The sequence below is a fragment of the Malus sylvestris genome, chromosome 10 (genome assembly GCF_916048215.2).
Source record: "Malus sylvestris chromosome 10, drMalSylv7.2, whole genome shotgun sequence".
Taxonomy (NCBI): domain Eukaryota; kingdom Viridiplantae; phylum Streptophyta; class Magnoliopsida; order Rosales; family Rosaceae; genus Malus; species Malus sylvestris.
Window position 1 is genome coordinate 24,874,392 of NC_062269.1, and position 25,531 is coordinate 24,899,922.

General features: G+C 35.8%; 1 protein-coding gene and 1 pseudogene across 14 annotated transcripts in view; one reads left to right on the plus strand and one right to left on the minus strand.

Annotated features, from left to right (window-relative positions):
* LOC126585658 (disease resistance protein RPV1-like) overlaps positions 1 to 8,949 on the minus strand; it is a 42,725-nt pseudogene extending 33,776 nt beyond the window's left edge.
* Positions 8,950 to 9,967: 1,018 nt separating this feature from the next.
* Positions 9,968 to 25,531, plus strand: part of LOC126585669 (pectinesterase PPME1-like) — a 31,375-nt gene continuing 15,811 nt past the window's right edge. For 2 of the 14 annotated variants that reach the window (XM_050250145.1, XM_050250142.1), the window contains exons 1-4: positions 11,999 to 12,374; positions 12,906 to 12,992; positions 13,161 to 13,262; positions 13,348 to 13,472. In XM_050250145.1, coding sequence (XP_050106102.1) covers positions 12,232 to 12,374; positions 12,906 to 12,992; positions 13,161 to 13,262; positions 13,348 to 13,472 — 457 coding nt within the window. In that variant the 5' untranslated portion in view covers positions 11,999 to 12,231. The other 12 variants (XM_050250136.1, XM_050250138.1, XM_050250135.1 and 9 more) reach the window with 12 other exon arrangements.

Consider the following 25,531-nt stretch of genomic DNA (forward strand, 5'->3'; position numbering starts at 1 on the left):
TCTCCAACAGGCTGCAGGCGGGCAGTAGTAAGGACTTGTCTCCTACAGGTAATACTTCACTAAGGTTTTTGGAACATAAACATTCCAACCCAGCTAGCACAAATTATGACGTTGGCTCTCTCCCGCTTGGGGAGACCATAGGCAGGCACCCCTTCTAAGTGCAATCTCACCAACCAGGCCAAATATGTGCCTTCTTGATTAACCATTGACCCCGTCCCGGTTAGTATATGTTCTTTCGTGCTTTCGAGCAAGGAGAGAGCTTACCAAAAAGGCGGTCAAGTCTCAAGTCTCTCTAATTTAAATTGTACATTCATTCTACATAGTGAAATGCATGTTAAAGTGGATGCAGCCTAATTACAGATGAGCAGCTTAAACATCACTCATGCTACGCGCGTGGGTGATTGCAATTTACAGCTTGATATTGTGTGTGATTGCAAAAAAATTTATTGCTTGAGGTTGGCCTCAAACCAATTGGTAATATCCTTCAAGTTAGCAGCGTGCAAACGTGGAGGTTGCAATTTAAAGCCTTTCTGTCGTGACGTGGGTGGGTCGGACCTTGTGTTAAATCACTGAGATTGCAATGTATCTTTTATATTTCATCCCTTTTTGTGTAGAAGTGTCGCTTTTTTCTTCTTTCTTTTTTCCTTTAGCTTGTTGCGCAACATATTTATTTTCTTTTTGGAATTTTTCTAGTCCTATTGAAGCAAAGACCCCCATAATTCTTTTGTTGTTACAAATGTGATGATTGTATTATTAAACGGGGGTCGTGCCTTTCTTTTTTTGGCCTTCGGTCTAAATTTTAAAATTTTATTTGGGAGGAAAATATAATATTTGTATTTCCATCAAACCATTCCATTGTTTTTTTTTTGTGTCAATTGTTCAAACTATCGAACTTGAAGTGAGATTTTAACCTTACCCTGATGTATTGATGTCCAAGTTTATGAAATAAAAGACGAATTTCAAGATGCCACAGAACTTGTAATAAAGTTAAAAAAAAATAGATAAAAGAATTACATGGGGTTGTCGGACCTTGTCTTAAGACAAATGATGGCTTCAGACTATTAAATAGGAGTCGGTGCATGGAAAAATTTTGGAAAATTTAATTCAAAATCATGCTTTATATCACTACACCCAAATAAATTTGATTCAAAATCATGCTTGGGCCAAGAATGGGGTTAACCGAATTGAAAGCCATAATTCTCAGCCCAATAATGATCCCTCAAGCCGGTAGGCTTTCAGCCCACAAAGGACATTTTTCGTCTAGAGAATTCATTAGCTTTCGACAAAGTGAAGTGTTTATTCTCAGGTATATTTTGCATTTAGGCATTCAAACGGCTGAATCACGTTCACCATAAAAATGCTCATCTCGTTTGGGTACTTGTGCCCTTACAGCCTGATCTCAATTTGGCGGACCTATATTAAATCTTGAATTTTGCAAAGAACTAAGCAACATTGTATTCAAATTTTAGAACCTAAGGTGGCGTTCTTTCCTCAGCCGAAGTCACTCAAATGCAAAAGCCAGTAACGCATTTCACACCACTACCACCACATTTATTATATACTCTCCCGATCGAGCTTGATCACAAGTTGGCAAGGCCTCATTCAAGATCCTAGTTGGTTCGTAGTTACTCGACCCATAAGCATTATAATTTTTAGGGCAACACTTAGGGCTGGTTTGGTATTGCCGTGCTTTGAAAAAAAGCTGCTGTGAGAATAAGCGGCTGTGCTGTGAGAATAAGCGGCTGTGAAATAAAGCCAGTAGAGTGTTTGGTAAACTTTTTTGTGAAAGTGCTTTTGAAAAAAAAAAGCAGGATGATAGTGTGTCTTTTCATTAAAGGAGCACTGTAGCTCCGTGTGCTTTGAAAAAACTGGCTTTTTTTCAAAGCAGCAAATAGCAGCTTCAGCTTTTCCTTTGATTTTCAGCTTATTCTCACAGCAGCTTCCAAAATAAGCCCTTTTTTTTCAGTTTACCAAACACAAAAATGACCCTCAGCTTTTTTTCACAGTGGCTTTTTTTAAAATAACCTCAACCAAACGGGGCTTACTATACCCAATACTAGTTTTTAAATTAACTTTTTACACCCAAATTTTATTCGATGTGTATTCGGACGGCCGATTTGGACCGTGATGGCCGGATTAGTAGCAATGAAGCCGTCGCTCTCTTCCAGGGCTCCGGCTTCCCCAAACAGGTCCTTACGCGGGTACTCTCTCTCTGTATATATGTATATTCTTGTATATATATGTATAATTGTATGTGTATTGTAGTGTGTATGATTATATTTGTGCAAATATAGTGGTTGATCGGGATTTGATGCTGGTGGAAATGTGGGCGAAATCAGATTGATTTGAATTTTAAGTCTAATTGTTGGTGAAGTGGTTAATGTGAGCTTGGGATGTCGTAATTCTCTGATCCGAGCTGAGCTTTTTATTTCGTGTTATTATAAATGCGGAATTCATGTTCATTTAGTGAAACTTAATGGAAACAAATGGTATAAAATAAGTAGATGAAGGATTTATACTACAGTTAGTGAGGGTTAAGAGAGCTATGTTATCCGGTCGATCTTAGGTGGTAAGAAGACTTCAGAATGGTGATATATGGGTGCTGTAAGATGTGACTACTCAAGGATTGTTTATGGCATTACAATAATGTAGTAGTGAAAACCTACAGCATAAGACGACTATGGAATAGTTAGGATTGTAGCATATAAGGGATATTTGTTTGGGTCATGATCAGTGGTTGAGCTTCATCCACAAAACTCGAGCATTTCAAACGATTGGGTCGGTGGAAGGGGAGGTGGAGCAACGAAAAGGGTTCCCTCGCAAGTTGTAAACAAAGGGATCACTCCCTCTGCAATGCAAGATGTACTTGGGCTCTCAACATCAGGACCAACAACTTCCCTACCTCCTAGACCACAGGCAGGTTTTGGAATCAGACCATCAGAACCACCGGCTAAGGATTCCAAACCATTAAACATATCTGGGAATGGCTTTGCTCCTTACTCATCTCTTGGAGATGATGTTTTTCTGCAACTCCATCTCAACCAAAGCAAAATTTTCCTCCTAGCAGCGTGCCATTCTCATCAGCCATTGTGCCAGTATCTGCTGGGATCCAGTCTTCAACTAGCCCAAGTACACATGTTGGTGGCCAGCCTCCGAAGGCCCAGTCATTTGAAAAACCAAACCAACAGGTCTCAGCTCAGACTAGCCCTTCTGTAGTTTCACCAGGAGCTGGGAACTCTGCTTCTAGTCAGTCCCATATGACATGGCCTAGGATGACTTGAACTGATGTTCAGAAGTACACCAATATCTTTGTGAAAGTTGACACAGACAGAAATGGGAAAATCACTGGTGAACAAGCCGGCGACCTATTTGCCATGTGGTTTATTGAAGCTCTTTTCTTTTGTTTGTTTCTCTTCTATGTTAGCTTGTAACTGAACTGGTGCATCTTTGCAAAAGTTGTATTATCCCTATCCTGGAGTTAAAATTGTTTAATTTTCCTCTTCAGGGTGGTGGCACTGGCCGACTCACAATGTTTAGTAGGTGGCATTTAGCTTGAATTCCTGAACATAAAAGGCTAGATCAAGCATATTGGGAGATGCTTTGCTGCTGGATGTTCAGTCTTTGCTTGATGTGTTGGTAATTTGACGTAAAAACTTACTTTATGCCATCTATATTTTGTAGATATAAAACATTTGTAATTGGGAGTAATTTTTTGCCTGACAATTGACATACAAACATCCATAAATACTATAAAATTGAGTCATGTCTGAATGTGCAGTAATTTGTTGCTCGACATATGTTTTCTCCTTAATTTTGGAAAGTTCTTAGTCCTATTGAAGCAAAGACCTCATAGTTTTTTTTCCTTTTTGAAAAAAAAAATGGTACAAATTTATAATTGTTAGTATTATTAAACTTGGAACAAGCCTTTTGGAAAGTTCAGTTCAACCGAGAACACGCCTTTTGCCAATATCAGTCCTAATTTTCACTCGTGGCAGTTCAGCCATCGAACTATTGCGATATTTTTTCATCTAATGTTCCAACCATTGCGCTTGGTTGTGAGATTTTGTGTATGCATTTCTAAGTTTATGAAAAAAAATAAGGACTGAAAAGAATCCAATGGTTTGTAAACGAATGAAATGAAAGGAGGAAATGAAATGATCAGTATTTTAATGAAAACCAAATGTTACACACTTCTGAATCTTCCCTATGCCTTAGACATTTATGAGTAGGGCTTAAAAGGGAATGAACAGTGTATAAACAACTATTAAACGAATAATCCCTTTTAGTTGAGACACAAGCTTGATTCACTGCCCTCTGACTCATTATCACTTTATCCACTGGCTTCGGATTCTTCATCGTGTCTTTGTTTCTTCGTGTATTTTTGGTTCCCTTGACACCAAGACATGATCAATTTTGAATTTCTCAGTATCTTCCGCATACAACGGGCATATACCACACTTTAACACCTTTGCACCGGAAAGGGGTTTACCGGAATAATCCACCGCGCAGAATTCAACAGAGGCCTCATTGGCAAGTTTGTAAACATCAGGGGAGCTTTTTTTTGCTACCTCATCACTTCGAAAGCACTTATTCCACACATACATGTGATGCCAGTCGGAACAGTAGTCATTCAATTCCCAGCTGACTCGTGGGATAACGAATAGAGAAGTGAACAATTCATGTCTTTCGCCCTGGAATTTGATATTGAAACTAGCTATTACCCTAAACTCTCCCTGGCAGCTCGAAACACAAGAAACAACAGCAGAGAGAGCGAAACCCCATACACCTTTCCGAAACCAATCTGGAAGAAGCTTGATATGAACTGAAGGTCCCTCACTTTGATAGCCAAAGCTGAACCAATTTGGAATTTCTTTTCCCGGACAAACAGTGCTAACAAACGTACTGTAACCAAAGTGAAGATCATTCATAATTCTAAGCTGTGCTTCATCCATTATGTTGCTCCTTGCATTATGATCCAATTTTGGGCAATCAGAAAAATTTAGTTGCCCAGATATGTAGTGTTTATAACAACCTTGTATGAGTGCAGTCCTTGAACTTGATACTGTCTTCAGCGACGTGCAGCCTTGAGCTTCAAGATGACATCGCACTGGGAGCTCTGGTAATGATTGAAGCCACTTGCACCCGATTAAACTTAGTTTACGCAATCGAGAAGATTGTTTGATGCTTGCAGGTATGCTCCTAATCATGGTTCCACTCAGATATAAGTTTTGCAATGAGGTTGAGCCAACGAGACCATCGGAAATTTCTGATATGCTGGTGTGACAGAGGTCTAGAAATTCCAAAGAGTGCAAACCAACAGAACCGGATGGCAACTCTTTTGAGTCCCTGACAGTCACGAAATCTGAGAACTCTAAGGTTGGTTAAACTGTAGATACTTCTTGGGACAACCTTAAGGTTCTTGCACTCAGAAAGAGATAAAGTTTGAAGCCCAATTAGATTTCCAATAGACGAAGGAAGCTTTTCGAGCGCTGTCCCTTCCAAACTAAGAAAGTGCAGATGTTCTATTGGCTCCAAGATTTGAGGGAATTCGTAAAATGCAGAGCAACCTTTGAGATCAAGTGTGTCAAGACATTTCAACTTACAAATGCTCTCCGGGATACTTGAAAGCCTTTTGCAATCTATTAGTTTAATTCTTTTGAGTGCAGGGAAATACTCAATTGATGAGTGCATCTCTTGAACCGCTGTTTCATTCAAAATAAGAGACTCGGACTCCAAATGTTCCATCGGCTCCAAGATCTCTGGGAATTTTTCAAGTTTAGAGCACCTAGAGAGATGGAGTTCCTTTAGAGATTTCAACTTACAAATGTTTGTTGGTAGACTCACAAGTCTCTTGCAATCATCCAAATATAATCCACTTATATCCCTGGGAAGCTCAGAAAACTCGCTAAGAGACTTGCAGGAGTTTAGATGAAAAGAACTAGAGACTTTCAGCTTACACCTGTTGCTTGGAAGTTTCTTAAGGTCTTTGCAATGACTCACATTCAAGTATGAAATGTTTTTGTTAGACCAAACTGATTCAGGCAACTCCTCTATACCACTGTCATATAAATTTAAGATTCCAATATTCTCTGGCATCTCTGGAAGATACTTGAGACTCATGCAATATCCAAGATCAAGATGAGTAAGCTTGTCGAGACGTTTAAAACACCAAGGAATTTCAACCAAACTTTCACAGCCACGAAGATTTATTTCCACAATTTTTTGACTCCCAGAGAGATTTGGTACTTCCTTTAGATATTTAGAGTACTTCAGATTGATCACTTTTAAGTTCACAAGTCTCTGTAACAAAAGTAATGAAAAATACAAAGAATAAATTACCGAGACTTTCTACGCTGCATTTTATACAAGAACGAAAATAAGAATATATACCTGGTCTTCATTCCATAGCTCCTTAACTTGGCTTTCAGGCATATGTATCTCAACCAGATTTTCTGGGGAAAATTTTGACGGCAAAGATTTCAATGGATATTCACACCAGTAAAGATAACGAAGAGAATCGGGAAGGTCTACAGAACCGGCTTATTCACAGGAGACTCCTAACTGTCCATTCACAGATAGCCAGATTAGGTTAGACATCTTTTTGAAGTCTGCGTGTTTCAACTGTAGCTCTTCAATCTTAGACCAGTTAACCAATATGGCTTGAACATTCGAAGCTCCCTGACAATAAGAACAAGTTTAAATGTGAATATATATACAAAAAAATTCAATCAATAATGAAATTTTTAGTAATCTGACTTCTGTATCATAAGTGAGCTTTTCGTTGGTGTGTTATCATCTAAAGTTCGCTCTTTGATTTTGCTTTAAAAATAAATAAAAAGAAAAGGAAATTGAATTCATTTGGCCCTTACTGTGTTACTTTTCAGTGCACAACAGACATCTTCATCATTGGACAACCTGTTCCGTTTGCCGGGATCTTCAATACATTGTTCGAGAACAATTCTGCTTCCCATTTCTTGTAGCAAATCGTGCATCTCTATGGTTTTCTTTGAATCAATTGATATGAGAGACATATCTACGAGAACTCTAATTCCACCTGCTGCAAAGAATCCACGAATAGCTAACATTTTTTTTACATAATCCACATGCTTCCCTTTATGAAAACAAGCTATATCCAAAAATATCTCCTTCTCATTTCTTCCCAATCCATCATAACTCAGTCTCAACACTTTTTGGATATTTTCATTGGGAAATTCTTTCAATTTGTTCAATTCATCTTCCCATTCTTCTTTGCTCTTGCAATTTAGGAATGAGGACCCCATAAGTATAAGAGCTAAAGGAATGCCTCCAGCATAATCCACCACCTTGTCTGCCAACTCCTTATAATCTGTTGTACGAGTATTGTTATTCTTGAAAGCACGTGAACAGAAGAGCTGAAGAGCGTCATCTGGTTTTAATCCCTCAACCTCATAGATCCTATACTCTTCAACAGTTTGCCTAAGCATGCTCCTATCTCTACTTGTGATAATGATTCTACTTCCAGTACCATACCGAAGACGATTGCCACCTAAACGTTCCATTTGCATTGAATCACTCACATCATCAAGAACAATGAGGACCTTTGTACGACTGAGCCTTTCTCGAACAAAAGTTGATCCTATGGATAGACCTTCTTCCTTCAATATCTCTTTAAGAAGTGTTTTTTCCAAGTGATCTAGTCCATTTGTTTGTTCTGAGTTCTCCCTAACATTTCTAAGAAAACAACTGGCTTCGAATTTAGAAGAGAGTCTGTGGAATACAGTTTCAGAAAGGGTGGTCTTGCCAATACCACCCATTCCCCAAATTCCTACAGTGATGCAAGCGTCCTGTGAATGAATGCCTAATAGCGATTCTATTTGCTGGATGCGGCTTTCAATTCCAACCAGGCCCTCCAAAATGCATGATGATTCACAAATCAATTTGGTCCAAATATCATCAACAACTTTCTTAATTAGATCTGCCTCAGTCCTGGCATATATATATATATATATATATATATATATATATATATGTATGTACATGATTAGGTAGAAAAGCAATAGTTAGTCTTAAATACGCTTTACCAAATCTTAGCGCAAATCAAATTGTCACAAATTTAAAGATATTTTATACTAGTTCAAGAAAGAGTTATTTACCCGGAATTGTTTGAGTAATCAAACCCAGAGAGATTGGCTGCAGTCCTCAAAGCATCCCTCCACTTGTGCACCATATCGATACCGTCCTTGAAACGTTTTTCAAGTTGAGCAAATGCATCCGCATAATTCCCGTGTTGTTTTCGTACATCCGATGGACTGATGTCGTAGAATACGGGTACAACCATCTGGCCATATCTTTCCTTGCATTTGAGTATATGCACAAGTTCATCCAAACACCATGTGGAAGAAGCGTAGTTTTTCGAGAAAATGATCACCGAAAGCATAGATTTCTCGATTGCTTCTAGAAGGGCAGGTCCGATTTCTTCTCCTCTCTGAAGTCTGTAATCTATGTAGGTTTCAATTTTCTTCTGAAGTAAGGCAGCATGAAGATGGCTGGTAATACCAAGGCGGGTGTCCTCACCTCTGAAACTGATGAACACATCATACTTTTCCTGATGAGGGGGGATATCAACATCTTCAGCATCACCAGCTGCAGGATCAACAGCAGTAGACGACGACGAGGAAGAAAATGTTAACGATCTGCAGCACATCTGCAAGAGAGTGATGATGCACTCCATCTGAGTGCGAGATAATAATATATCAAAGAAAGAGAATGAAGCGAGTGCTTGATAATGTATCGAAGAAAGAGAATGGATATATCAGAATGAATGAGATTTGTTGAGTTGCAATTGAGAAGAGAATCCAATTAAGGAAATCAAGACAGAGTTAGCTTGAAAGTGGGAAGCAAGAGCAGTTGCCCGCAGAGACTAAATCAGATTGTAGTTCAGCAATTGTCCTAGTTGACTTGACTGACTTCACTAGTTACCCAACTCATTCACCTTACTTTCCAAGAACAAAAATTCGCTCGGATCTCTTCTATCAAAACCATCCATTCAAGTGTTCTAAATTCTTAAAATTTGATCTAATAATTAAAAATAAAATCTCATTAAAAATTATAATAATTTTAATTATTTAATCAAATTTTAACAATACAGATCACTTGATTTGGTAATTTTAATTGGTAATTTTAATGGAAGAGAGGAAGAGGATCTCTTCCCCAAAAATTCAAAGCGTTCAGACACATTGAAAAGGACAGATGAAGGGCACATCATCACATGGCAATGGCATCATCAGTTGACACCTTTTTTTAAAGATAGCTGACTGCTCACAGGAGTCACAACTCACAAGTCACTGTGCATGGTAGCGGCAAACACACAGTAGCCAATAGGCCCCACTTCCTGGCCTTACGCGCTTTATGTATAAATTTAACTTCGATGCTGCATCCACTGGTTTAATCTTTCATCAGCAAAGCATCCAATGCAATTTAATTTCTACAAGGACTAAACCTAAGTTGAAAATTATAGTACACCATTTTTACCAAAAAAAAAATTTATAGTACACGATAAACAATTGAAATATAAAATTTTATGTTCAATTATTTTATGCAAATATTTGTCTACATGGTCTTCATTAACAATAATACTTATTGTAGCTACGATAATATAAAATTATAGCACACAGATTAATTAACAAGACAAATGCATGCCCTCTAGTTGGATCTTTGGAATTTTCCTTTGATTTCTATCAATCATCCAATCTATCTGACTCACCATTACACCCCCACTACTTCACTCAACCCTTTTTCTTCGTTATTGTGCTCTTCAGCTGGAATCTCTGGAATTTTCCCTTGGTATATACTAAAGGGGTATGCTATCCATTGATAATTTTTGTCTGTTAATCTTCTTCAATTCATTCAATCTGATAGTCGAAAATTAAAAAGGTGTGTGAAAAGTAAAATGTGATGCATACTAAAAGTGAAAAACGTTAGAAATACTGTTTATTCTACATTGTTTTTTCATTTTTGCCCCTTCTTTATTTCTGTGGTTAATGTTCATTCTACAGTGTGATTTTCGTTTTTACCCCTCCTTTAATCTTTTACTTCATTTCTGAATTCCTACTTCCCACACCGTTTTATTATCTTGACCGACCTTTTCTCTGGATGCTTCCCCCACCGTTTCAGACTCTGGGCTCACCTTTTCCCTGCCTGCCTCCTGCTCTACCCGTCTCCCTCCTCGCCTCACCTCCCAATCTCCCAACTTATTTTCGATTTGCCGAGTTTGGTCTCCATCTTCTGGTGTTGTCTACTGTGGCTATTATGATTTTGTCTGCCTCATGGACTCTGAAAATATGGCAGAAGCTTGATGGGTTTGCATGGTGGGGTTCATTTGGCGCTGACCTAATTAACTCTGCTGTTGTTCCCATTTTTCACTTCTATTTAGGTAAAAGCTTTTCTAAATTTGGTTTTTTTGTTGGAGAAATTAGAATTCACCGTCCATTTTTACAATGTTTTGACTAAACATCTAGGGTATTTTAATTTTTTATTAAAGTTTTTGAACTTTTGATTAAGGTGCTTTAATTTGAGGCCACATCAGCATAATTGAATTTAAGCTATTTACATGTCATTTTTATATATTTAAACTCATAATGCTATATATTGGTTTCTCAATTTGCCCTCATGGAGCATTTATTTAGGCATTATCGGGATTAACTTATTATCAAAACCCATTGCCTTTATTTTACGAACTATCAAAACAAACTTTACACTTTTTATCTCTTTACTGATATGTTTAACTTTTGATGTGGTTCTGGATTTCAAAATATGTTTTTTTTTTAATTTTTATTTATGTTTACACTTCCTAGTCTTTCTATTGTGTAGTGTGGGTACGTTTATGGCTTTGTTTGTTTGGGGAACTGCTGAAAGTTTACTAATGTTCGGTACATTTGGCTAGTGAACACAATTTTAATTGGTACAATTAATTACGTAGATATTATAGTTGATTTGTTCAGTTTTCATTTTTCTATTTAGGTATGTTTGTTGGTATGTAGTTGGTACGCTTAATATGAAACTAAACAAACTTAAAATTGTGGTATTACAAATTATTGGTACGTAAACATTGCAAGGATAAGTTTATCTGTATACAGTTGGTACGTTTGTTCGTACATAATTGCTATGTTTAAAATGAATGTAAACACTCCCAAACTAAATTTGATTCCAATAACGTATGGTTCCTTATATACAAACTATTGGTACGTACCATTGGAGAGAAACACTTGCTTTTGCGCTTTTTTATTTTTTATTTTTTTTTAATTTTATTTTATTTTAATTTTAATTTTTTATTTTTACAAAGGCTCGTACAAGTTTGTCAAGTTGGTAACAATCACTTTGGGGAATTCATAACGTACCATCATATTGGTAAGTATCAAAATAAACATTTTACAGCGTACCAACATATATTATAGCTTACCAACATACTAGCAGGTCCCAAAATAAGCAGTTTATATTATACTCAAGTTGGAAATGTATAACATGAGTAGTTTGTAACGCATCAAAATTAACGTTCTATAGCTTATCCAAATTGAAAGTATATAATGTACCAATAGTTTATTACGTGCCAAAATTAGCATTCTATAGCGTACTCTTGAACTATATTACGTACAAAATTAGCGTTCTATAGCGTACCTTGAAATTGTATAATGTACCAGTGGTTTGTCATAATAGTTTGTTACGTACCAAAATTAGCATTCTATAGCACACCTAAGTTATATACCAAAATTAGCATTCTAAGCATTGCAGAATTTGTATACCGGCATTGAGCAATTTGCTCAACTTGAATGGCATTTGGAATGTGGCCTGATGTCCGGTACTAGGATGCCTCTCTTTGTACATGAAGATTTGAATTTTTTTTTTTTCAAAGAGATGCAGTGCTAGCAATTGGAACCTTTTAACAAGCATGTGGTTTTTTTTTTTTTTTTTTTTTTTGACGAACAAGCAAGGTTTTCTATTGACACGTTGAGGTATATATCAGTAGAAGAACATATCCAGTCTGCTAGGTTTGATAATTAAAGACTTTTTGCTGAAATTGAGTACTGGAATATATATCTACTAAATTGTAGGAACTTTGGATAATAATTTGAGAATTAATTGGTCCATTAAATATGATGGCAAATTATGTAATTTTCCGTTAAAATCTGACTAGTTATGATATGCGTGGCACCTAAATAGTAAGGAAAAGATTAGTCAAAATTTAAAAAGTAATAGATGTTTAATCAAAGAAGCAGTTCAACAAGGCACTTAAACCATAATGCCCAAAATTGCAGGCCGAGATGGACCAACCGTCTGAGGCCAGACTTGAAGAGAGGTCTTTTGTCAGAATATGAAGAAAAGACATGCAGGATGAAGAGGTGAGCATAGAAACGGTGAGGTCTTATTTCTGATTTGAATTTTTAAATTGAGTAAAGTATTATGCTTTGTGTGTTTTGAGTAGATGTGCGATTTAGTTTCAAGCCAGGGGTTGTAATGGGTGGATTGAATGTAAAATTTTCTTTTTGAATTTCAATTCCCCCCATATCTCTTCATTCCAACCAAACATTTGAGGATTTGGTCTTAATTGTTTGTTTGAACTTTGAGTTTTTTACTATACCTGTTATTTGGGTGCTAGGAAAATTTACATGCTATTTGGATACTAGGTTAATTCATGGAACTCAAACAAAATTGTTTTCATAATTTTTTTTAGAAATGTGGATTTTCGTTTCAGAAGGTAATGATTATTTTTCGAAATCCTATAATCTGATCATAGTTCTGAATTTCTATTAAGATCAATATTAGTTGTGAGATTAAGAAATTTCACAAATCGTTTTTGGTTCAAGAAATTCCAATATTCTTTGTTGGTCCGTGAAATTTTCAGTATTGATTGTAAGTGGTTTTGGGGGCAGGTTTGGATGGAAGATGAGAAGACGATCTCTGTATCCTTGGAAACACGCATTTCGGAAAGCTCACATTCATCTGTGTTTGGCGAATAGGTTTGTTCTAAATGTTTATATTTAGTCTATTTACACTTAGGTGTTAAGCCATTCGTATATAGACGTATGCATGTTATTTGTTTTCCTCATGATTTTCGTATAGTTTATGAAGAATGTATAGAAACGACAATGATCGAGTGGATTATGTAGTGGCACATATTTGGGCAGGGCTTGGAGAGCCAGACCCCAAATGGTGTATGCCTACACCAGCATGAACAAGGTGGTTAACCCTGCCGGCTGGAGAAACAATAACCACCCTGAACGGGACAAGTAAGCATATTATGTTAATTAAAACATGATTAAACATTTTCATATAATTAGTTTTGAGAGTTGATAATATAATTTGAATTTGCAGCAATGTGGCCTACGGAGAGTACAAGTGTATGGGTCCAGGTTCAAGTACATATCATAAAAGAAATTTGAGTAAAGAACTGACTGACGAACAAGTCAAGCCTTTCATTAGCTCTGGATATATTCAGGGTATGGCTACTTCCTCCAAATCTTAAAGTGTGGTTATATATATACATACACACATATTTATACATATGTATATATATATATATATATACACATAAGTGTATATATATATATACATACATATGTGTATATATGTACATATATGTATATATATAGATATATAGATATATGTATATAGACATATGTACATATATGTATATATATAGATATATAGATATATGTATATAGACATATGTATACACATATGTATACATATATGTATACATATAGACATATGTACATATATGTATATATATAGATATATAGATATATGTATATAGACATATGTATACATATGATATGTATACATATATGTATACACGTATACATATATGTATACATATGATATGTATATACATATGTGTATATTTGTACATATGTATACATATGTTATGTATACATATACACATATGTCTACATATGTACATATATACACATATGTATACATAACATATGTATACATATATGTACATATGTATACACATATATACATATATACATATATGTATGTAGATATGTGTACATATATACATACATGTATGTATACATGTATATATACACATGTGTATATATATACATATATATACATACACATATGTATATATATGTACATACATATATATATATATACATACACACATATATATATATCTATATCTATATATATATATATTTATATACACACATATATATATATATATATATATCTATATCTATATGTATGTATACATATATACATATATACATATATATTTAATTGACCGTGTCATCCAATTTGCAGAAAAATTCCCAGATCAGATTACTGAAAAATCCCAGCTTCAACGATTTTTAGGATCTTTGAATTATGTTTCAGAATTTTATCCTCATATGCGTCAACAATGTAAACCTTTGTTTGATCGTCTTAAGGAGAATCCTCCTGCCTGGTCTACCATTCATACTTCCATTGTCAAACAGATAAAAAATCATGTTAAGACTTTGCCCTGTCTTGGCATTCCAACTCCCAACTCTTTTAAGATAGTTGAAACTGACGCCTCTGACGTTGGTTATGGAGGAATCCTCAAACAGCAAACTTCCTCCAGATCACCTGAATAGATTGTTCGTTTTCATTCAGGTGTATGGAATCCTGCTCAAACTAATTATAGTACTATTAAGAAAGAAATATTATCTATTGTATTATGCATTAGTAAATTCCAAGATGATTTATTAAATCAAAAATTTCTTGTTATAGTCGATTGCAAATCTGCAAAACATGTTTTACAAAAGGATGTTCAAAACATTGCATCAAAACAGATTTTTGCACGATGGCAAGCCATATTATCAATCTTTGATTTTGACATTGAATACATTAAAGGCAGCCATAACTGCATACCAGATTTCCTAACCAGAGAATTTTTGCAGGGGAAGAATGTCTAATAAAAACACAGCTTCTCCACTCGGCAGTAGCCAACAAAGGAGGCTTCCAGCCTCATTACCACCACCAAAACAGGAACCTATTCCCGGTTCCACGGCCTTAAGCCATTACCAACAGATTTACTCCATTAGGATCAACTATAGGAAATATCCGACCAAACTACCAAACAGCGTTAGTAAACCAGTATGATCCTTTCTCTTCTACCTATAGGCAATCGCCATCTCCATCTGTAAGCTATACCAAAACATCTCCTTATGTTATTAAACATTCTAAAGAGTATCTTTTCAGTATTCCCTTAAATTACCAAAATTTGAAAACACCTGAGGTCATAGCCAAAAAGATGTTTCCAACCAATTCCCATTTCCAACCAAGTGAATTTCACAAAACCCTCAAATACTATACCACCATACTCAATGAGACTTCGTCCGTCACCATAAAACCTATCTTTGATAAAAACCCTGGTAATCAAAACAGAATCCTGTACCATTCCCTTACCATTAATAAATTCTTGTTAGAATCAGAATGGGGCATACCTTTCTTTCAACCCAAACCATTTAGGAGTAATACCTTCCCTAGCCATTCAAACCATTATACTTATTTTGATGACATTCAAGCCTGGACTAATATTTTCCTGCACCAGTCAGAAGATTTTAGTCATTCATGGTTTATAACCTTTGATCGAAGTTTCAGATTGAATTTTCCTGCATGGTTCCCCAGATGGTGGTCAGACCATGGTCTTATTTCCGATCTCATGCCGGATGAATTCAAACAGTCTTATCAGGCACATTCCAGAAGAAATTCGATAGAGCAAGATTTGATGAAGGAATCCCTTTGTTCGCCTTATTCATGGCAAAATACAAGGTCCCTTGGATCCTCCGTTGGAACTATGAGATTGAATCCAAGCAAGTTTTTCGACAAAGAATGATCAAATGTTGGGATAAATTCAACCATCAGAAGATTATTGAAGTTGTGCTCAGAGATTTCCCAGCGGAATCATCTCCACTACCTGCAGTCGCAACCCCATCAGCTGAAGCTCTACCTGAACCAACCAAGGAAGAAATCGAATCGTTATCAGACATTAGTCCTTTTCCTCCCTCAAGGGCAAGGCCAAATCATCCAAATCTTCGAGCAGTTCGAAAAAGAAGAAGACTTCAAAGCTCAAGGCTCTAGCCAAAATCCTCATGAAAGAATTGCAAGAAGAAAATGAAGACAGTTCTGACTCCGACAATTCTTCGGATGCTTTATCCCAGTGCGCAGTAGCCACACAAGGAAATATTTTCCCGCCTGACTCTCAAGACCCTTCCGAGTTTTGAGTTTTGTTTAATAATGTAATAGTCTGTATCCCAATAGGGTACTTTGTAGGTATGTACACTCGGTAAAACCTAGTAGGGTACTTTGTATAGGATACTTTGTATTTTGTAAGTAGCAGCAGTAGCAGCAGAATGAGACAAAGTCAGCCGTAAGTGAAAGCAGCAGTAGCAGCAATCATTTTCGGACAAAACTACAGTAGCAGACCAGCCACTATTCATGAATAGTAAAATCACTTTTACTATTCATCCATCACTTCATCCGCTCTTGTGATTCTACAGTTCCCGACAGCATCTTCTGCTTTCGGTCTCTTTACAGCAATAGCACATGCAGAGCGGGAATCCCGCTTCTTCCTCAATCATTGAGCCAGCTCCCATCGCCTATATCAGGATTCTTCTGCACTTGGAAGAAGGAGGCTTCTGGTATATCACTAGAACAAAACACCTTTTGTTCTAATCAAGAATTTATCTGATCCTGTCATATTAGGATTACCTTTTATAGCACTCTTATATCCTTTCAAAGTTCATCACAATAGGATTACCTCAAAAGTCTTAGGACAGAAAGTCACATTTGAGTTCTGCCTAGAAACATATCTCAAAAAACTTAGACATCTCCAGAAGGATAGCACTTCGCGATCCTTAAATATAATTTCTAATAAGACTAAACACCTTCATTTCTTGAAAGATGATATTCATCATAAGAGAACTGAAGAACAACTCAAAAAAGAGATTGTATCTCAAAAAATCTTTAAATTTGAAGAACAGCTTGTTAAAGAAGTATGTTCTGATATTCCAAACGCCTTTTGGCATCGTAAACAACACATTGTAAAATTACCTTATATCAAGGAATTTAATGAATCAAAAATACCTACTAAGGCCAGACCTATTCAAATGAGTCAAGAAGTGATGGATTTCTGTAAAGCAGAAATACAGGATCTTCTTAATAAAGGAATTATCTGTAAGAGTAAATCACCTTGGTCATGTCCTGCATTTTATGTACAGAAAAGTGCAGAACTTGAAAGGGGATCTCCCCGATTAGTTATTAACTATAAACCTTTAAATGAAGTTTTGGAATGGATTCGTTATCCAATCCCTAATAAAAGAGATTTCATAAAAAGGATTAGTAAAGCAACTATTTTCTCAAAATTTGATATGAAATCAGGTTTTTGGCAAATTCAAATTCATGAATCTGATAAATATAAAACTGCTTTTGTAACGCCTTTCGGCCATTATGAATGGAATGTTATGCCTTTTGGTTTAAAGAATGCACCATCTGAATTTCAGAATATTATGAATGAGATTTTTAATCAGTATAGCCATTTTACAATTGTTTATATTGATGATGTCCTTGTTTATTCTAAATCTATAGATGAACACTGGAAACGAGAAACTCGAAGTATTCGGATACTAATGGTATAACCAACCACTTGGCTCTGATACCAAATGGGTGCGGAAGCCAAATATGTATATGGAAACGAGAAACTCGAAGTATTTGATTAATATCAAATTAGGATTAATTGGGAATTGTAAATTCATAGAATCAACTATAAGAATATAAACAAATAAAACTAAATTGAAAGTAGATGTAATATCCATGATAAAATAATGAATTAAAATTAATGATGCTGATATTTAATTGAAAATAGATTTATTGAAAATTAGATAAAACTTACAAGCACTACGTCTATTGACGATAACATAAACTGGAGTTGGAGCTCGCAGGCATCCTTGATGATAATTAAATGCAAGTGTTTAATGTAATACAATAAAAAGACTCTGTTCAAAATGAATACGCAGAGTTTTCTTCCAAAAGAAGTCTCCTTCTTCCAAGTGCAGAAGAATCCTGATATAGGCGATGGGAGCTGGCTCAATGATTGAGGAAGAAGCGGGATTCCCGCTCTGCATGTGCTATTGCTGTAAAGAGACCGAAAGCAGAAGATGTTGTCGGGAACTGTAGAATCACGAGAGCGGATGAAATGATGGATGAATAGTAAAAGTGATTTTACTATTCATGAATAGTGGCTGGTCTGCTACTGTAGTTTTGTCCGAAAATGATTGCTGCTACTGCTGCTTTCACTTACGGCTGACTTTGTCTCATTCTGCTGCTACTGCTGCTACTTACAAAATACAAAGTATCCTATACAAAGTACCCTACTAGGTTTTACCGAGTGTACATACCTACAAAGTACCCTATTGGGATACAGACTATTACATTATTAAACAAAACTCAAAACTCGAAAGGGTCTTGAGAGTCAGGCGGGAAAATATTTCCTTGTGTGGCTACTGCGCACTGGGATGAAGCATCCGAAGAATTGTCGGAGTCAGAACTGTCTTCATTTTCTTCTTGCAATTCTTTCATGAGGATTTTGGCTAGAGCCTTGAGCTTTGAAGTCTTCTTCTTTTTCGAACTGCTCGAAGATTTGGATGATTTAGCCTTGCCCTTGAGGGAGGAAGAAGGACTAATGTCTGATAACGATTCGATTTCTTCCTTGGTTGGTTCAGGTAGAGCTTCAGCTGATGGGGCTGCGACTGCAGGTAGTGGAGATGATTCCGCTGGGGAATCTCTGAGCACAACTTCAATAATCTTCTGATGGTTGAATTTAGCCCACCATTTGATCATTCTTTGTCGAAAGACTTGCTTGGATTCAATCTCATAGTTCCAACGGAGGATCCAAGGGACCTTGTATTTTGCCATGAATAAGGCGAACAGAGGGATTCCTTCATCAAATCTTGCTCTATCGAATTTCTTCTGGAATGTGCCTGATAAGACTTGTTTGAATTCATCCGGCATGAGATCGGAAATAAGACCATGGTCTGACCACCATCTGGGGAACCATGCAGGAAAATTCAATCTGAAACTTCGATCAAAGGTTATAAACCATGAATGACTAAAATCTTCTGAATGGTGCAGGAAAATATTAGTCCAGGCTTGAATGTCATCAAAATAAGTATAATGGTTTGAATGGCTAGGGAAGGTATTACTCCTTAAATGGTTTGGGTTGAAAGAGAGGTATGCCCCATTCTGATTCTAACAAGAATTTATTAATGGTAAGGGAATGGTACAGGATTCTGTTTTGATTACCAGGGTTTTTATCAAAGATAGTTTTTATGGTGACGGACGAAGTCTCATTGAGTATGGTGGTATAGTATTTGAGGGTTTTGTGAAATTCACTTGGTTGGAAATGGGAATTGGTTGGAAACATCTTTTTGGCTATGACCTCAGGTGTTTTCAAATTTTGGTAATTTAAGAGAATACTGAAGAGATACTCGTTAGAAGGTTTAATAACATAAGGAGATGTTTTGGTATAGCTTACAGATGGAGATGGCGATTGCCTATAGGTAGAAGAGAAAGGATCATACTGGTTTACTAACGCTGTTTGGTAGTTTGGTCGGATATTTCCTATAGTTGATCCTAATGGAGTAAATTTGTTGGTAATGGCTAAGGCCGAGGAACCGGGAATAGGTTCCTGTTTTGGTGGTGGTAATGAGGCTGGAAGCCTCCTTTGTTGGCTACTGCCGAGTGGAGAAGCTGTATTTTTATTAGACATTCTTCCCCTGCAAAAATTCTCTGGTTAGGAAATCTGGTATGCAGTTATGGCTGCCTTTAATGTATTCAATGTCAAAATCAAAGATTGATAATATGGCTTGCCATCGTGCAAAAATCTGTTTTGATGCAATGTTTTGAACATCCTTTTGTAAAACATGTTTTGCAGATTTGTAATCGACTATAACAAGAAATTTTTGATTTAATAAATCATCTTGGAATTTACTAATGCATAATACAATAGATAATATTTCTTTCTTAATAGTACTATAATTAGTTTGAGCAGGATTCCATACACCTGAATGAAAACGAACAATCTGTTCAGGTGATCCGGAGGAAGTTTGCTGTTTGAGGATTCCTCCATAACCAACGTCAGAGGCGTCAGTTTCAACTATCTTAAAAGAGTTGGGAGTTGGAATGGCAAGACAGGACAAAGTCTTAACATGATTTTTTATCTGTTTGACAATGGAAGTATGAATGGTAGACCAGGCAGGAGGATTCTCCTTAAGACGATCAAACAAAGGTTTACATTGTTGATGCAGATGAGGATAAAATAATGAAACATAATTCAAAGATCCTTAAAATCGTTGAAGCTGGGATTTTTCAGTAATCTGATTTGGGAATTTTTCTGCAAATTGGATGACACGGTCAATTGGTTGGATGGTAGACCTATGGATATTATAACCTAAGAAAACCTTAAGTTGAAACAATTTAATCTTAGTGGCTGACACAACCAATCCATTTGATCTAATGATCCTAGCAAACAAATGTAAATGTTTCCAGTGTTCATCTATAGATTTAGAATAAACAAGGACATCATCAATATAAACAATTGTAAAATGGCTATACTGATTAAAAATCTCATTCATAATATTCTGAAATTCAGATGGTGCATTCGTTATACCAAAAGGCATAACATTCCATTCATAAGGGCCGAAAGGCGTTACAAAAGCAGTTTTATATTTATCAGATTCATGAATTTGAATTTGCCAAAAACCTGATTTCATATCAAATTTTGAGAAAATAGTTGCTGTACTAAGCCTTTTTATTAAATCTCTTTTATTGGGGATTGGATAACGAATCCATTCCAAAACTTCATTTAAAGGTTTATAGTTAATAACTAATCGGGGAGATCCCCTTTCAAGTTCTGCACTTTTCTGTACATAAAATGCAGGACATGACCAAAGTGATTTACTCTTATGGATAATTCCTTTATTAAGAAGATCCTGTATTTCTGCTTTACAGAAATCCATCACTTCTTGACTCATTTGAATAGGTCTGGCCTTAGTAGGTATTTTTGATTCATTAAATTCCTTGATATAAGGTAATTTTACAATGTGTTGTTTACGATGCCAAAAGGCGTTTGGAATATCAGAACATACTTCTTTAACAAGCTGTTCTTCGAATTTAAAGATTTTTTGAGATACAATCTCTTTTTTGAGTTGTTCTTCAGTTCTCTTATGATGAATATCATCTTTCAAGAAATGAAGGTGTTTAGTCTTATTAGAAATTATATTTAAGGATCGCGAAGTGCTATCCTTCTGGAGATGTCTAAGTTTTTTGAGATCTGTTTCCAGGCAGAACTCAAATGTGGCTTTCTGTCATAAGACTTTTGAGGTAATCCTATTGTGATGAACTTTGAAAGGATATAAGAGTGCTATAAAAGGTAATCCTAATATGACAGGATCAGATAAATTCTTGATTAGAACAAAATGTGTTTTGAAACAAACTTCATCTTGGCAGACATGCGCCTTAGGAAGTTCATATTTGATTTCCATTGGAGACTCATTAGCAGCATTAAGGATTTCCTTAGACTTGTGGAAATACCTAGTGGGAATTAGTCCTTCTTGAATACAATTCAAGTCTGCACCTGAATCTATTAATGCTATTGTTTCGAAACGATAATCTTCGATTACTACCGTTACCTTAGAATACCATTTCTGAATTCTAATTTTGTGAAGAAGATTCAGAACTAGGTGTTCTGAAAGTTTGTCAGAATCTGCTTCGGAATGACTACTGGAAGAAGAGGAACTAGATGGTTCTTCTTCGAGAGGGATATTGACTCTAGAGAGCTGTGTACGAATATCGTAGTTATCGGATTTTAAAAGCTTAATTTCATCTTTAATTTTATTAATTTCTATTTGGAGGTCACTGACCGTGATTTCTTTCTTAGTCTTGCTAAACTTTGCTAGTGTAGAACTAAGAGAGATTTGTGGTTTCTGGATTTGGCTAGTACCTATGTCTTCTTGGGAAACCAAATGTTTAAGTTTTTTGAGGTAGAATTTTTTAAGTTCAGGGTCCTCAACATTGCTTATTAGCTCTAAGAGTAATTCTTCTTGTTTTTCTTGTTTAGTTAATACTGATATATTCTTACAACAAGCATCGAGACATCCGAGCTTGATTCCAGGGGTAGAGTGCTTACTAGAAGTAGATTGGTATGAAGATGATGAGGTAGAACCAAGATCATCTTCTGATGAGTGACTATTGTCAGTATCCTGAAGTTCTAGGGTTTGGATAAGTTGAAGTTTTTCTTCTTCAGAAATCTTCAACTGGCTTATGATTTTCTTAACTTTACATTTATTAGCGTAATGGCCTTCTTTGCCACATTTGAAGCATTTTCCCTTATGACTATTGTCTTTAGAGTGGAATTTTCCAGAGGATTTTCTCTTTCCTTTCCATCTCTTAGGTTTGGGATTTTCATAAAACGGGTTTGGTTTGGCATACTTGCCTTTGCGATATTTGGAGTAGTTAGTACGAGGTTTAGAGATCTTAGATCTATTAAATGTAGTTGATTTTTTCTTGAGGTTGGAAGGAGCTATAGGTGGTAGACCATATTGCTCACAGAAAGTTCCTAATTCGTATTTGGCAATAGCCTTTTCAGATTGTGCTTGTCTAGAGATTTTCATATCTATGCACATCTTTAAACCTTCTTTCTGTATAGTACTTATGATGTGTCCATAAGTAAGGTTATCATATGGTATAATACCGTCTTCGTTTATTAAGGTATTCCTTATTTTATGTTCAAAAAGGTTCAGTAATCCGTTTATGAATTTTTCTTTCCAAAATGGTTGATTACTATCATCTCTAAGTATGACTCTTGACATGAATACATCTTTATACCATCTAAAATCACTTAAGGTTGGACATCTTAAGTTGCTTAGTTGGTCATGGATTCTGGAGGTAATGTTGGAAGGGATTCCTATGAAGTGTTGTATGATTGTATAGAGTAAGGTATTGACTGCATCTGGGACACCTCGTCCGAGATGTTCATCGAAGATAGGTATTCCTTCTTTATCCTGTTTTACGGCATTTCTTATTAGATTTCGGGATTCTTCCGTGAGATGTTTCTCCCACCAGGAATGAAGCATTCCCGTGAATCTGGAGACTAGAATGTCGACAACTTGGGGTTGACTAAGGTCATGATTAGTAATATAGCTATTGGCTACCATGGAGATATGTTGGAGTTTGTTTAATAACTCTTGTTCTGATAAACCATCTATATTCCATTCATAGAGTTTATCAGACGAGACAGTGAATTGGGATTGGAAATTGCGTTCTTCAAATTGAAGATCAGGAGGTGTTGGTCTGGGATACCAGTTTTTGGTTAAGGATGTATGATTAGTTCTTTTAACGTTAAGACGTTTTACTTCAAGATTCTGAAAGGCTTTTTCCATTTGATGGATGGAACCAACACTTTCATCTTTTGAATCCTGAGTTGAGGAAGGTATTTCAGAATCATGTGAATTATTAATCACACGAACTGATTTTTCTTTTTCTAGCTTATTGAGCATTTGTTCAATCCTGCTAGATGTTGAAGTTTTTAAAGAGGGTGACTCTCTAAAACTGGTTAAGGGTATTTCTTTATTAAGAGGTTTGATTGATAAACTATCAATTATTGTTTCAATTTTGTCCAACTGTTTTCCTATGGTATGTAGGCTTTGGTTGGTAAAATTGTTTTGTTCAATAACAGGTTTAACACCTGCGTCTTCCTTCGGAAGTTTGAACGGTGAGGCTGGGATTTGCGTATTCGCCGTGGTGATGAGAATAGTTTCTTGTGGGGGATGACTGGAGGAAACAATTGTCTTGTCTTCCTGAAGCCAATTTTCTTTGGTTATTACCTTTAGTTGTTTTTCAGACTCATAATGTTTTTCTACGAAGTCAAAGAAAAATATTTCGAGTCTGTTGGTTTGCATGAAATCCTTCCATGCTTTGTGGATTTTTAATTTTTCTTCAGTAGTATATTTACTTCTGAAGATGTTCCGTCGAGGGACATTTTCTAAGGCTTCTATGTCTCTATTGAGTTTTTTACGATCATATTTAAAAGGTTCTTGTCTGGTTAAAACCAATAGTTGGTGATGTACTGGTTCTGCGTCAAAATCAGAAGCAGTTGGAGATGTTTGTTCTTCCTTAGTAGGAATAGGTGGAGTTTGGTAGGTAGGCTGGACTACTTGAGCGTTTGTCTCAAGCGATTGAAGTTTAAAATCTAAAAGGTCATTTATTAATTCTTACTGTGTGACTGACGAGCCTGTATCTATTGATTTTAATTTCCTATTGGCTAAAGAATTGATTAATTCTTGGTCTCGACCTTGCCTATCGTTTGGCATAGATCCAGAGAAAGAATTCCTACTAGAAGCAAAAGATTTAAGTGATCTATTAGAATCACAGGACTTTCTGGCAGGACAATCAAAATTAATTTTAACCGTACCGTATATATGTATATATGTATACATACATACACATGTGTATGTATACATATACATATATGTACATATATACATATATATATGTATACATATATATACATATATATTATATATACACATATGTATACATATATATGACAAACCATCTATATTCCATTAATAAAGTTTATCAGAAGAGACAGAAAATTGATTTTGAATGTTTCTTTCTTCAAATTGGATATCAAGAGGAGTTGGTTTGAGATACTAGTTTTTAGTGAGGGATATTGGATTAACACACTTGTTAATCCTTTTGAGTTCAAGGTTTTGAAAAGCTTGTTCAACTTTTCGAATAGAATCTGAATCACTTTCTGACTCAGAGGAGGATGAAGATATTTCTGAACGAGTGTCATTAGGGTGTTTTAAAACATGAACTGTTTTTTCCTTTTTTAATTCTAATAGAAGTTGATCAATTTTTTGGCTTGTGGAGGTTGAGGGTGATTTCAAAGCTACTGCCTTTGAAGAAGAATCTGGGAAATTAACCAGAGGGTTTTCTCTGATTGAAGACTTTGGCTGAGAGAGTTTGTCAATTTTAGTTTCAATTTTATCAAGTTGTTTACCAATAGTATGAAGACTTTGATTGGTAAAATTGTTTTGTTCAATGATGGGTTTAGTTCCTGCATCTTCTCTTGGAATTTTAAAAGGAGTTGCCGGAATCTGCTTATTAGCAGTTGTGATGAGAATAGTTTCTTATGGTGGATGACTTGAGGAGATAATAGTTTTGTCTTCTTTAAGCCAGTTTTCTTTGGTTATTACCTCGAGTTTTTTATCAGACTCCTAGTACTTCTTGACATAATCGAAGAAAATTACTTAAAATCTATGGGTTTCCATTAATTCATTCCATTTTTTTATGAATTTCTGATTTTTCTTGTTGGGTGTATTTGTTTCGGAAAATATTCCTTCGTGAAATATTCTCTTCGGCTACAATATCAGCATTGAGCCTTTTGCGGTTCTTTTTAAATGGTTTGTTTAAAACTAAGAGTTGATGATGAATCTGACCTACGTCAAAATGAAATTCTGTA